At 41.4% G+C, this 13289-nt stretch overlaps 2 protein-coding genes across 3 annotated transcripts in view; both read right to left on the minus strand.

The window, feature by feature from the left end:
• Positions 1 to 9295, minus strand: part of LOC138763908 (kinesin-like protein KIF2A) — a 95447-nt gene extending 86152 nt beyond the window's left edge. For both annotated transcript variants that reach the window (XM_069938882.1, XM_069938880.1), the window contains exon 1: positions 9099 to 9295. In XM_069938882.1, coding sequence (XP_069794983.1) covers positions 9099 to 9258 — 160 coding nt within the window. In that variant the 5' untranslated portion in view covers positions 9259 to 9295. The remainder of the gene's footprint in view (positions 1 to 9098) is intronic.
• The window catches only part of LOC138763910 (small ribosomal subunit protein eS8), a 215569-nt gene that overhangs the window by 103640 nt on the left and 98640 nt on the right, over positions 1 to 13289 (minus strand). The gene's annotated exons all lie outside the window — the stretch shown is intronic.

Consider the following 13289-nt stretch of genomic DNA (forward strand, 5'->3'; position numbering starts at 1 on the left):
GGAGTTTCTGGACATTGTCATGACCCAGTTCTCCATATCCTCACCCAAGGAACCCCTCTACATGCCTGAGCCTGAAGCCTGCCACCTGACGTTGCGGCTTTTAAAACAAGAGTTCCACAAAATGGAGGAACTTTGAATCATACCTGCTACATATGGTGCCCAAAGCCACAGGAGACTGGAGACTGCAGGGATTATAGGCATCTCAACGACACTACAACTGCAGACCACTACCCTGTGCCTCATATACAGGACTTTACAATTAATCTTCATGGGGCCAGGATATTTTTTTTAAATTAACTTGGTGCATGGGTACCACCAAATACCTGTAAATCTGAAGAATGTGCCCAAGACCGCTATTATAACACCATTCAGCCTCTTCGAATTTTTGAGAATGCCTTTTGGGTTTAAAAAATGCTGAGAACCCGGGTTGTATTCTTGCTTCAACAGTGTTTGAACGGAATAGAGAAAAAAAAAGAAAGAAAAAAAAATGCTGCACGAACATTCCAATAAATAATGGACGCAGTGGTGCTTGGCATGGACTTCCTTTCGTATATTTGGAAAACACAACAAAGACGGCAAAAACACCACTCCCACAAAAAGCACCTGCAGCATCTGAGTTTATTCTGCCACTCCTCCAGGAGTTCAGGTTAACTGTGAGCCCTGCCAAGTGCAGTCCTCTATCAAGTTCTTGGGACGTCAGATCAGCAGCTGGAGTGTCGTTCCATTGCCTAGTAAGGTGAAAGCTATCCTCAAATTCACGAAGCCCAATACCATTAAAGGAAATTGTGGGGATGGTCGATTTCTATTGCTGCTTTCTACCCTCTGTAGCTCATATTATGAAACCCCTTACGACTTCATATCCAGCAGTGCCAAAGAACTCGAGTGGACAAAGGAAACAATAGTAGCATTCTAGCAGAACAAAGATGCCCTAGTCAATGCAACATTGCTAGTCCATCCACAAATGGATGTACCAACCACCTTGACTATAGACATGACCAACACGACAGTAGGCGGGGTCTGGGAACAGTACACCAATGTGTACTCTCGTGTTCCGCCCTCCGTAAACGAAATACAGCACATTCAATAGAGAACTGTTAGCACTGTACCCAGCAGTCTGACACTTCCACTATTTTTTGGAAGGCAGGGACTTTACAGTTTTTACTCACCACAAACTGCTAACATTTGCCTTCGCGAAGGCATCACTTCCCTGGTCAGCATGCCAGCAACACCACTCATCTTACATATCTGAGTTTTCAACCAGGATTAAATATATCTCCGGTAAGAGAAGTGTGTTGGCTGATGCCCTCCTTCATTCTAGCAGTATACCCGTCTCCAGGTGTACACTACATGGTGCTCAGCAATGCTCGGCGCGAGGACGATGAACTCCTGGCTTATAGAACTGCTGTCACGAGCCTGCAACTTGAGGATGTAGCTGTTGGGCGCAAGGTACCACTCTCCTGTGCGACATTTCCACAGGTCAGCCTCATCATCCCTGCTACATGGAAACGTTGTATTTTTTTTGAAATTCATGGTCTGTCCCACCCCTCCATTCAAGTGATGGTCTGCCTGATAGCCGACAAATTTGTATGGCATGGACTCAAAAACATGTCACATACAGAGCAAAGATGTGCATGGACTGCCAATGTGCAAAGGCATGTGAAGGCTTCAGCCTTTCCAGCCACTGCAGCGCAGCTTCAACCATATGCACAGTGACATTGTCACCCTGCTTCTAGTCATGAGACTTATTAATAGTGATTGACAGATTCACTAGGTGGCCTGAGGCTGTTCCTTTGATAGAATCATCGACCGATTCATGCGCCATAGCTTTTATTTCTTCAGAGATAATATATGGTAATATCTTCTCTAGCCTTGTCGCTAGAATTTTAGAGAAGATCTTAGAATCAACATTCAACAAAGAAATTGGTCTATAAGAAGAACATTCGGTCGGGTCTTTATATTTTTTCAAGATTAGAGAAATCGTAGCTCTGTAAAATGATTGTGATAGTTTACCCAATGTGATAGATTCATCAAACATCTTAATAAGCCAGGGAGAGAGAGTAGAAGAAAAAGCTTTATAAAATTCCACAGAATATCCATCGGGACCTGGTGCTTTCCCCGAGTTCAGTGAGGAAATAGTATTATTGATCTCAGAATCTGTAATGGGTTTACTTAATTCTAAGTTATCTTGAGGTAATACTTTTGGGAGTTTCAAATGTTCTAAAAAATTAAAAATATTACGAAGGTCTTGAGGGGATTCTGAACTATATAAGGATGTATAAAAATTTTGGAAAGATTGATTTATCTCTTCCTGGTTAACAGTCAGTTCTCCATTCTGTTTGCGAATCTCCACAATTTGGCGTCTAACTGAAATATTCTTCAGTTGATTAGCTAACAGTTTACCCGATTTCTCACTATGCACATAAAAATCAGATTTAGATCTAATTAACTGGTTTTCAATTGAAGATGTAAGTAACAAATTATATTCCATCTGCAGTTCAATTCTTTGTTTGTAATATTAGAAGATTGATGAATATTATTTACACCCCTTCACATAAGTCCTCAGAATGTGTTATTTCATTAGATGCTGAGAAGGTCTTCAATAGAGTAGAATGGCCTTATTTATGTGTTATTTCATTAGATGCTGAGAAGGCCTTCGATAGAGTAGAATGGCCTTATTTATTTACAGTTCTTGAAAAATTTAATTTTAGTCCAATATTTATATCTTGGATTAAACTTCTTTATAATTCCCCAGTTGCCTTGGTTTTTACTAATACCCAAAGATCGCCATATTTTCGATTATTTCGGGGCACCAGGCAAGGGTGCCCCCTTAGCCCTTTATTATTTAACTTAGCTTTAGAACCTTTGGCAATTGCTATCAGAGAAGCACCCAATATTACTGGTATTATTCGTTGCAGGGATATTCATAAAGTATCACTATATGCAGATGATTTATTGCAATATATTTCCAATCCTGAAAATTCTATTCCTGTAGTTTTATCTTTATTAGCCCAATTTAGTAATTTTTCAGGATATAAACTGAACTTAAATAAAAGTGAATTATTCCCTTTTAATGGATGGGTTCCTATTTATGATAGTTTGCCTTTTAAAATAGCTAGAGACTATTTTATATATTTAGGGATTAAGATTACTAAAAAACAAAGATTTGTTTAGGACTAATTTTTTCCCTCTATTGGACCTGATCGGTAGTTTACTTACCAATTGGTCACCATTATCCCTATCCATGATAGGCCGAATTAATGCTATTAAGATGATGATCTTACCTAAATTTTTATATATATTCCAAGCTATACCTATTTTTGTTCCTAAATCTTTTTTTGATAAGGTCGATTCTAAATTGTCTTCATATATCTGGCAAAACAAGAATCCTAGATTGGGAAAAAAATATTTACAGAAATCTAAACTGGAGGGAGGATTGGCATTACCCAACTTTAGAATTTATTATTGGGCAATCAATATTAGTTACTTAAGGTATTGGTTGAATTATTCAGAATTATCTCTAAATCCCCATTGGGTAAATTTAGAAATTAAACTGGTACAAAATTTCTCAATTAGTTCTATTTTGGGAGCTGCTCTCCCTTTTACTCTTACTAAACTATATAAACTAATTGATAATCCAATGGCTAAACATACACTACGTATATGGTTTCAATTCCGGAGATTTTTTGGCCTAAGTCATTTTATCTTGGAAACCCCTATTGTACTAAATTTCTTTTTTCATCCCTCTCTAATTGATCAAGCTTATTTACTCTGGAAAGTTAAAGGTATAACATGCTTTTCCGATTTATTCTTGGATAACTCTTTCATGTCATTTGAACAATTGTCCATGAAATATGATTTACCTAGATCTCATTTCTTTCGGTATTTGCAGATTAGGAGTTTCTTAGTTTCGACTTTACCCTCTTTTCCCAATCGGGAGACTACGACTGTTTTAGAGGATATACTATATTCAAAAGTCCCTCCAAAAGGTGTGATATCTAAATTATATAATATAATTACAAAAATAAATTCTGGGACTTTTGGAAAGTTTAAAAATGATTGGGAAAGAGAACTCAACCTTCATATTTCCAATGAAAATTGGAATAAAATTCTGCGACTGGTAAACTCCTCTTCTCTATGTGCAAAACATTCACTGATACAGTTTAAAGTTGTTCATAGAGCTCATATGTCTAAAGATAAACTCCATCGCTTTTATTTTCATAATCGATCCTATATGTGATAAATGTCAATTGGAAATAGCTTCCCTTACACATATGTTTTGGTCCTGTCCCTCTTTACAGAATTATTGGAAGGAAATTTTTTCCATTATATCTACCGTTTTGAATATTGATTTACAACCACATCCCATTACTGCAATTCTTGGATTACCTATGATAGATTTGACTTATTTATCTCTTCCTGCGGATCGTATGATTGCTTTTCTTACACTAATGGCTAGAAGATCTATACTATTGAATTGGAAAGAGGTTAATCCTCCCACTGTTTTCCAATGGTTTACCCAAACTATACTATGTTTAAATTTAGAGAAAATTAGAAACTCTGTCTATGAATCCCCTTCTAAGTTTGAGTTAACCTGGCGACCATTTATTCAATATTTTCATTTGTGGTGAGTTGATCTGGCTCTGTTTTCTTTTTATGATTATGTATGATAATTGGGCTGTTAGATGAGATCAGAGTGATCGGCGTGGTTTAGCTATATCGGTAGGTTTTTTTTTTAAAGTTTTTAATTCAGATTTGTTTTTTCTTCCTTTTTGGGGTTTTTTTTTCTCTCTTTTTTTATTATTAATTATATCATTTTTATTAATTATATCATTTTTTTTAGAGATAGTTCATACTCTAAACTGATCTAATTTTTTTTATATGATATATTTTTATTCTGCAATATTATTGTTTAATATCTCTGTATTAATTCGTTATTTACTATGTATTTTTCATATCTCTTTGAACTGTATGTGTTTATAAATTATAATAATAATAAAAAGATTGGAAAAGAAAGCAAGCTTTTATTTCTGCTTGGGTATCTTGGTTCAGCCCACACACACACACACACACACACACATCACCTCCGACAGAGGCCTACAGTTTACCTCTTCACTCTGGGATATTTTGTTGCAACTCCTGGGAATGCATCTCCACCACATGACAGCCTACCGTAATCAAATGGCCTGGTGGAGTGGTTCCATAGGTACATGAAGGCTGCATTGATGGCCCGCCTCCAGGGACCTGATAGGGCTGATGAGCTACCCTGGATCCTCCTAGGAATAAGAACAGCACCCAAAGAGGATCTCAACGCCTCATCAGCAGAGTTGGTTTATGGAGCCCTGCTCACTGTACCTTGGGAGTTCACAGCTCATGGACATGAAGTGCCACCGACTGAAGTCTTAGCCAGACTGCGGGAGAGGTTTGGAAAATTGGCCCCAGTTCCCATGTCAAGGCGTGGAACAATGACACCCTTCATCCCAAAGGAACTCCAGGACTGCGAGTTTGCGAAGAGGTGCATACAGGCCACCCTTAGAGGCCGTAATGAGGGCCCCTTCAGAGGGCTGCGAAACAATTGTGCAATTTGTGGACTGGACATCGGAAGGCATCCAGAGATATTTACAATTGACCAACTAAAGCCTGCTCATCTTGACATCGATCGGCCCTTGCCACGACCCTCGATGCAAGGACGCAAAGGGCAGTGGACAGTAATGGCACCAGAGGTTTAGCCTCCTATCACCGGTTCTGGGGGGGGCCAATGTAGCAACTCACCGGAGGCCTGATCAAACCAGCTTGGGAGGTTCCGAGTGACATCATGACGTCACAATGTGATGACGTCATTTCGAAAGCTGCAGGTGACTATTTGAGCAAACGACTTTAACTGAACTTCGACTCGACTACGTCTGATCATTTTTCTCGTTCTTCATTTCACTCTGCAACACAGTTACGACAACACTGTTTTGTTGACTGCAAATTCCAGCCCACTTGAGTTATTAAGCATCTTTCTAATTCAGCCCAGATTTTAAGATTGGAATCATTCTCCTTCTCCTGTCCTTTCAGTGAAAGAAGGATTCTGAGTGAAGATGTACGATGCAGTTCCAAACAGACGTCTAATAAAGACATTAAACTGGAAGACATTGTGTGGCACAATTGAAAGCAGGAGGACGAGGAATAAGGAATGAGACATCCAAGCACAACACAAGATTATCAGAAATATGAGGGATCAGTACAATCTTGGACCCAATTGACCTAGTAACTGTTGCATCATCAAGGTCACTGACAACGAGAAGGAGGTTCACTCCTTTTATGGTGCAAATACCACATTTACGAACATTGTAGAAATATAAACCTTTAAAACTTAAATTCATTGGATGTCTATACAATTGAGAAATTGGAATAGTTTTATGATCCAAAAATATTTTCAGTCCAGGAAGTCAGAACTTACAATAATTTTTAATCATTATCAATGCCACTTTACTCAAGTTTAAAGAATTTGAATCTGCACTGTACTAAATCAAGAGCTAAAAGTGGCAATCAGAATGAAAATAGTATCAAAGGTGACGTTGAGCTGTCAAAAGTAGTGGAGAGGCGATAATGCCAAAAGATGCCCTTCACTTCAGGGTCAGTATGCAATCAATTAGATCGCTGTACTTTAGGTTAAACTCGTTTAACATAGATCACTGATTGAACCTTGCCCAATCAATGGGTATGAGACTTTCTGGGACTACACACTAGCAGTGTATTTAATACATATGAATAAGATGAGCAGGTTTTAGTTACTTAATACTTAACTCCATCAAGATATAATCCTTTCAGACTAAAAAAAATTGTGACGAACTTTCAATCAATCTCACCGAAACAATGGCTGGTATTAACCTCATATAAGCAGACTGATGCTTCAATGTTATCATCTTGAGAGGCTTGAAATTTCATTTATTTAAAAAAAAACGAACCTGCTCAACTTAATTATGTGTTAAATGCAGTATTTTACACCTTCAGGAATGAAAAACAGAATCATCCTCATTTTGTGAAATTATTCTAGAATTTTATGCTTTGATGCATTGGTACAAAAATACTGGAATTATTCAAGTGTTTGAATATTAGGCAAAAGCATCCAGATGAATGATTTTCAGTAAGCCTAAATAAATTATACAAGCTAAACTATACTCCCTTGCTCAGGAGAATTGAGGAGGACAGGGTCAACTTTGTTAAAATTGCCGAGGCTTCAGTGGCTTTTCTAGAGTCTGCCCTGGGTATTCCTTCAGAACTTGCATTCACATGTTAGAAGGTTTTTGTGGAATGGCAAGGTAGACAAGATCTCTGGAAAAGCTAACCTGGGACTTTAGTCTTGGCAACTCAAGGTTACAAGACTTTAAGAAATATTATTGGGCAGCCCAGTCGAGGTACCGCATCACTATTTGGGGGTGGGAGTGTACCATCCTGGGCACAAACTGGACTGCACTCAGTGGGTGAAAAGGTAGCAGGAGACTTTATTTATAAGTGGGATATTAAATTATTATCTGGCAGAAAAGACAGCCCCATATTAAAACACAATTTCTATATGGAACAAAATTAATTAATATGTAGGGTCGAAAGTGGGTTGTCCCCCCAAAATGCCCCTGACTCTGAATAGTCACATTAACAATGGCAACAAGATCCTGCTCACCCGGTGCCAAAAGAGGGTCAGGTGCATCGAGGACTGTTAGGAGTGGGGGCAACTAAAGTTATTTGAGCAACTCAGAAATAAATGAGTTAGGAACAGTGATTGATGGCCCCAGACCTGTGTTGGAGCAGCATGACTGCTATTATTAATGCACAGTATAGGCTGGTGCAGTATAACTTTTCTCTACCAGCTATATTTGACACCACAAAAAAATTGAATAAGGCCAATGCAGAAATTTCAGACCAATGAATGTGGCATTGCGTCAGGAACCTTTATGCACGCAACTTGGACGTGTACCAAGGCGAGAGCCTTCTGGGTGGAACTAGGCCAAGCCCTAGAAAACAAAATCATAGGTAAAGAATTCCAACAGGACCAGAGCTGTTCCTATTGGGACACAAGGCTTAAGATGAAGCTGTCCAAATTCCAAATCAAATTTGTAATGATCGCATTGGCAGTGGCCAGGAAGTGCACAGCAATTATCTGGAAATCTGACTCTCACTTGGACATTGTGGAGAAATACAAAGCTGGAGAAAATGACTTCAGGAAATTTTTCTAAAAATTTGGCAACCTTAGTTAAATTTCATAGCAAGTTATAGCGTGGATCTGCATATCTTCCTGCCCTGCCGTCCCTGTCCATCCTCTGCTGAGGGAGGGCCGGGGGGGGGGGAGAGATCCATTCCATTCCAAGGTGCCGTGACCAATCCCTGATGTGTTCCCTACCTTTGATGTGGGTGTCCTGAATTGCGGAGTGTGGGGTGGGGGGAGAAATGGCTGGAACTCGACGCCAAATTTTGTACACAATGGATAACTGTAATTTGTGATTGATGACTGGAAATTGCTTAAATTTGAAAATCTATAAATATTCCAGAAAAAAAAAATGCTGGAGAAACTCAGTCGGTCGACCAGTCTCATTTATAGAGCAAAGATCAAGTTACAGCACCAACATTTCAGGCTTGACCGTGAGAACGAAAAGTTGCATCTTTATCTTTGCTGGAGTTTCTCCAGCATTATATTTTTTAAACCTCCACCTCGAGGTCTGCAGACATCCGTCTTTTGTCAGGTTAAACTTTCTACCACTACTTCCAGCACCCGTCAATGACAACTCAGGCAAACTTCGCCAAAACTTTTTCGCAGAACGAACTGAACGGGCACGTTACGGATTCAAACTCACGCCTCATGAATACGCGGCCAATCGCGCATGGGCATCGACGTCACAGGGCACCAGTCGTCCAATCACTGACGGAATGGCTGAGGAGGCGGGTGCAACGCCAGTGACGTCGACACGGCGGGTAATTACAAAAATGGCCCCCATTGCAGTTTGTTTCGCCGCGGGATTAAACTCCGTGGCGCCGACGGAAAGAAACGAGCCCAGACTTCACCCCCCTCACCCTCCTCCGGGGAACCATCAGGCCAGTCGGTGTCGCCAACCACGTCTTACCATTACTGCGCTTGATTTTAACGAGAACACCCAGTTTCAGCCCCGCAAAGCGTTCATCCATCCTGGCGCACAGTTGGACGTGAACGAGCCCCGCCCTCCGCCGCGGCCAAACGGAATAACTTCCACCGGCGAGCGCGCCGCGAATCCGGCCAGCGAGCATGCGCACTCGCAGCAGGGTCGTTCGGCGAAACCTCTTAAAGGGACATTTAAAGGCAACGTGAGAATCCAAAGCATGGGAGATGCGGCCCGTCGGCGATGTTCCTTTAAGAAGTCAAAGTGAACGGTTGCAAATATTAACTCTCGGCGGGCTGCGGAGACAAATAAAAGACTTGCATTTGCGTAGCTACCTCCCCATCCCCTCCCAGGAAGTATCAAATGTATTTTTTTTCAAAATGGGACAACTACTTCTCACAATGAGCTCCATCAAGGGGGGTGGCATCTAAATAATTGTTTTACTTGTAATGCTGTACTTGGGATAGTCAGAACTCAATGTCACCAAAACCAAGGAGCTGATTGTGCACTTTGGGAAGGGAAAACCAGATGTGGACAATCCACTCATTGGGGAATCAGACGGGGAGAAGGCGAGCAAATTGAAATTCCTGGGAGTCAAGTTTATTGTCATCAGATGGCATAAGTCCAACCTGACGAAACAGCCTCCGTGCAAAACATGCAGACACCCAACCAGACATAACATACATACATACAAACAATACATATGCAGGACAAATATGTATAAATATTGTTTCATAAATATGAGAGCCTCAGATGGTTAGTGCAACAAAGACCGGAGAACACTACTTGTGCCATCAGATGACAATAAACTTGACTCCCAGGAATTTAAATGTGCTCACCTCTGATTCCCCAATGAGCAGTAGCAATGATCAAGGATTCACACCACCCAGGACATGCTCTGTTTTCGCTGCTGCTATGAGGAAAGAGATATAGGTGCCACAAGACTCATACCTCAAGGTTCAGGAACAGATGCTACCTTTCCACCATCAGACTCTATAATCAAAAAACTCAGACACTCAAGACTCTTACTTAGAACATTATTTATTGTTGAATATTTGTTTCCTTTAATGCACAGGCAGTTTATTTACAATTCTGTTTTTTTTTACATTTCTCTCTTTTGCATGTGTATCTTTCTTGAGTATGTTAGAAACAGAATTACCTTTAAAGAAATTGCTCGAGACAAAAATTGAGAACAAAGAACATTTATTATACAACAATGCAAAGTTGGGTGCTTCCCCTTACTCTGGGAATACACACATACACTGGGGCTCACCCAACTTTTCTACAGTTTATCTCAGTATAGGAATAACCCCCCCTTACATTCTTCTGCCTCCTGCTGGAGAGGTTTGGCATTAGGCAATCCTGCCTGCCTATGTGCTGTTTCTGTGCACTTGGAGGACCAGGGGGTATCCTGTCGGTGCCTTCTCATGTCATTATCCTCATTGTCCTTATTCACAACCTTGCCCTTGTCCCCATTCACACCTCTCAGAGCTACAGTCTCTTCATATGCAGAGTTCGCTAATCCTGTCTAGGGTTTACTAGTTTAATATCTTTGGCTTGGCTTCGCGGACGAAGATTTATGGAGGGGGTAAAAGGTCCACGTCAGCTGCAGGCTCGATTGTGGCTGACAAGTCCGATGCGGGACAGGCAGACACGGTTGCAGCGGTTGCAGGGGAAAATTGGTTGGTTGGGGTTGGGTGTTGGATTTTTCCTCCTTTGTCTTTTGTCAGTGAGGTGGGCTCTCCGGTCTTCTTCAAAGGAGGTTGCTGCCCGCCGAACTGTGAGGTGCCAAGATGCACAGTTTGAGGCGATATCAGCCCACTGGCGGTGATCAATGTGGCAGGCCCCAAGAGATTTCTTTAGGCAGTCCTTGTACCTCTTCTTTGGTGCACCTCTGTCACGGTGGCCAGTGGAGAGCTCGCCATATAACACGATCTTGGGAAGGCGATGGTCCTCCATCCTGGAGATGTGACCCACCCAGCGCAGCTGGATCTTCAGCAGCGTGGACTCGATGCTGTCAGCCTCTGCCATCTCGAGTACTTCAATGTTAGGGATGAAGTCGCTCCAATGAATGTTGAGGATGGAGCGGAGACAGTGCTGATGGAAGCGTTCTAGCAGCCGTAGGTGATGCCGGTAGAGGACCCATGATTCGGAGCCGAACAGGAGTGTGGGTATGACAACGGCTCTGTATATGCTAATCTTTGTGAGGTTTTTCAGTTGGTTGTTTTTCCAGACTCTTTTGTGTAGTCTTCCAAAGGTGCTATTTGCCTTGGCGAGTCTGTTGTCTATCTCGTTGTCGATCCTTGCATCTGATGAAATGGTGCAGCCGAGATAGGTAAATTGGTTGACCGTTTTGAGTTTTGTGAGAGGAGATGTGGGGGGGCTGGTAGTCATGGTGGGGAGCTGGCTGATGGAGGACCTCAGTTTTCTTCAGGCTGACTTCCAGGCCAAACATTTTGGCAGTTTCCGCAAAACAGGACGTCAAGCGCTGAAGAGCTGGCTCTGAATGGGCAACTAAAGCGGCATCGTCTGCAAAGAGTAGTTCACGGACAAATTTCTCTTGTGTCTTGGTGTGAGCTTGCAGGCGCCTCAGATTGAAGAGACTGCCATCCGTGTGGTACTGGATGTAAACAGCGTCTTCATTGTTGAGGACTTTCATGGCTTGGTTCAGCATCATGCTGAAGAAGATTGAAAAGAGGGTTGGTGCGAGAACACAGCCTTGCTTCATGCCATTGTTAATGGAGAAGGGTTCAGAGAGCTCATTGCTGTATCTGACCCAACCTTGTTGGTTTTCGTGCAGTTGGATAACCATGTTGAGGAACTTTGGGGGGCATCCGATGCACTCTAGTATTTGCCAAAGCCCTTTCCTGCTCACTGTGTCGAAGGCTTTGGTGAGGTCAATAAAGGTGATGTAGAGTCCTTTGTTTTGTTCTCTGCACTTTTCTTGGAGCTGACTGAGGGCAAAGACCTTGTCAGTAGTTCCTCTGTTTGCATTACATAACTTGATAAATCTGTCGTAAGGCTTACTAATTATATATGTAGAAATGGCTAATACTGTCTAAGGTTTTCTAATTATTTATGCAAGCCTTGCTAATTCTATCTGGGGCTTGGAGACCCTTATCTCGTTCAGACTAACTCTACTTCTATCATCAATTGTCTGTCCTTATCTCCTTCATTCAGTGAACTTGCTGATTCTGTCTGAAGGGCTAGGAGATTCTTATCTTACTCAGACAGTGTCAGCTTCCTGCCTTCTAATATCCATGTCTCATGTTGTTTGTACTGGCTTCATTCATTTACTTGTGTATCTATTTTATTTTCTTCATGTTCATATTGCAATATCAGTTTTTCTCATCTCTCACAAGTACTTACCCCTAAACTTTCCTCCCTTCATTTTGTACCGATGTCCTCTTCTGTTTGCTACTCTTGCACTGGTAAAAAGGTGCTGGCTTCCTCTCATTATGTTGAGTTAAGTCACCTCTCATTCTTCTTCATTCCAAAGAGCAAAGCCTAGCTGTACTAACCTTGCCTCATAAAGACATATTTTCCAATACAGGCAACATCCTGGTAAATCTCCTCTGCACCCTTTCCATAGCTTCTACATCCTTCCTGTAATGAGGTGTTCAGACAGTATGCAATATTCTAAGTGTGGTCTCACCGGAGATTTATACAGCTGCATCATTATTTCATGACTCCTGAACTTAATCCCCTGACTAATGAAGCCAGCATCCTATAGGCCTTTTTGACTATCCCATCAACCTGCACCGCAGCCTTGAGAGATCTATGGATTTAGACCCCAAGGTCCCTCTGTTCTTCCACACTGTTAAGCATACAACCATTAACCATGACCTTCCAAAATCCATCACCTCACACTTATCCAGTTTGAACTCCATCTGCCACTTTTCCGCCTAAGTCTACATCCTGTTTTAACCTACGACAACCTTCAACACTATCCACCTCACCTCCAAATGTCATGTCATCTGCAAACTTACTGACCCTCCCTCTTCTTCCTCCAGATCATTTATAAAAATCACAAAGGAATCCCAAAACAGATCCCTGCAGGACTTCACTAGTCACTGGCCTCCAGGCAGAATACTTTTCATCCACTACTACTTTCTGCTTTCTACAGACAATTTAATTCTAAATTCTCATAGCCAAGATTCCAAGGCTCCCATGCCTCAT

This window comes from Narcine bancroftii, chromosome 5 (genome assembly GCF_036971445.1).
Source record: "Narcine bancroftii isolate sNarBan1 chromosome 5, sNarBan1.hap1, whole genome shotgun sequence".
NCBI lineage: Eukaryota > Metazoa > Chordata > Chondrichthyes > Torpediniformes > Narcinidae > Narcine > Narcine bancroftii.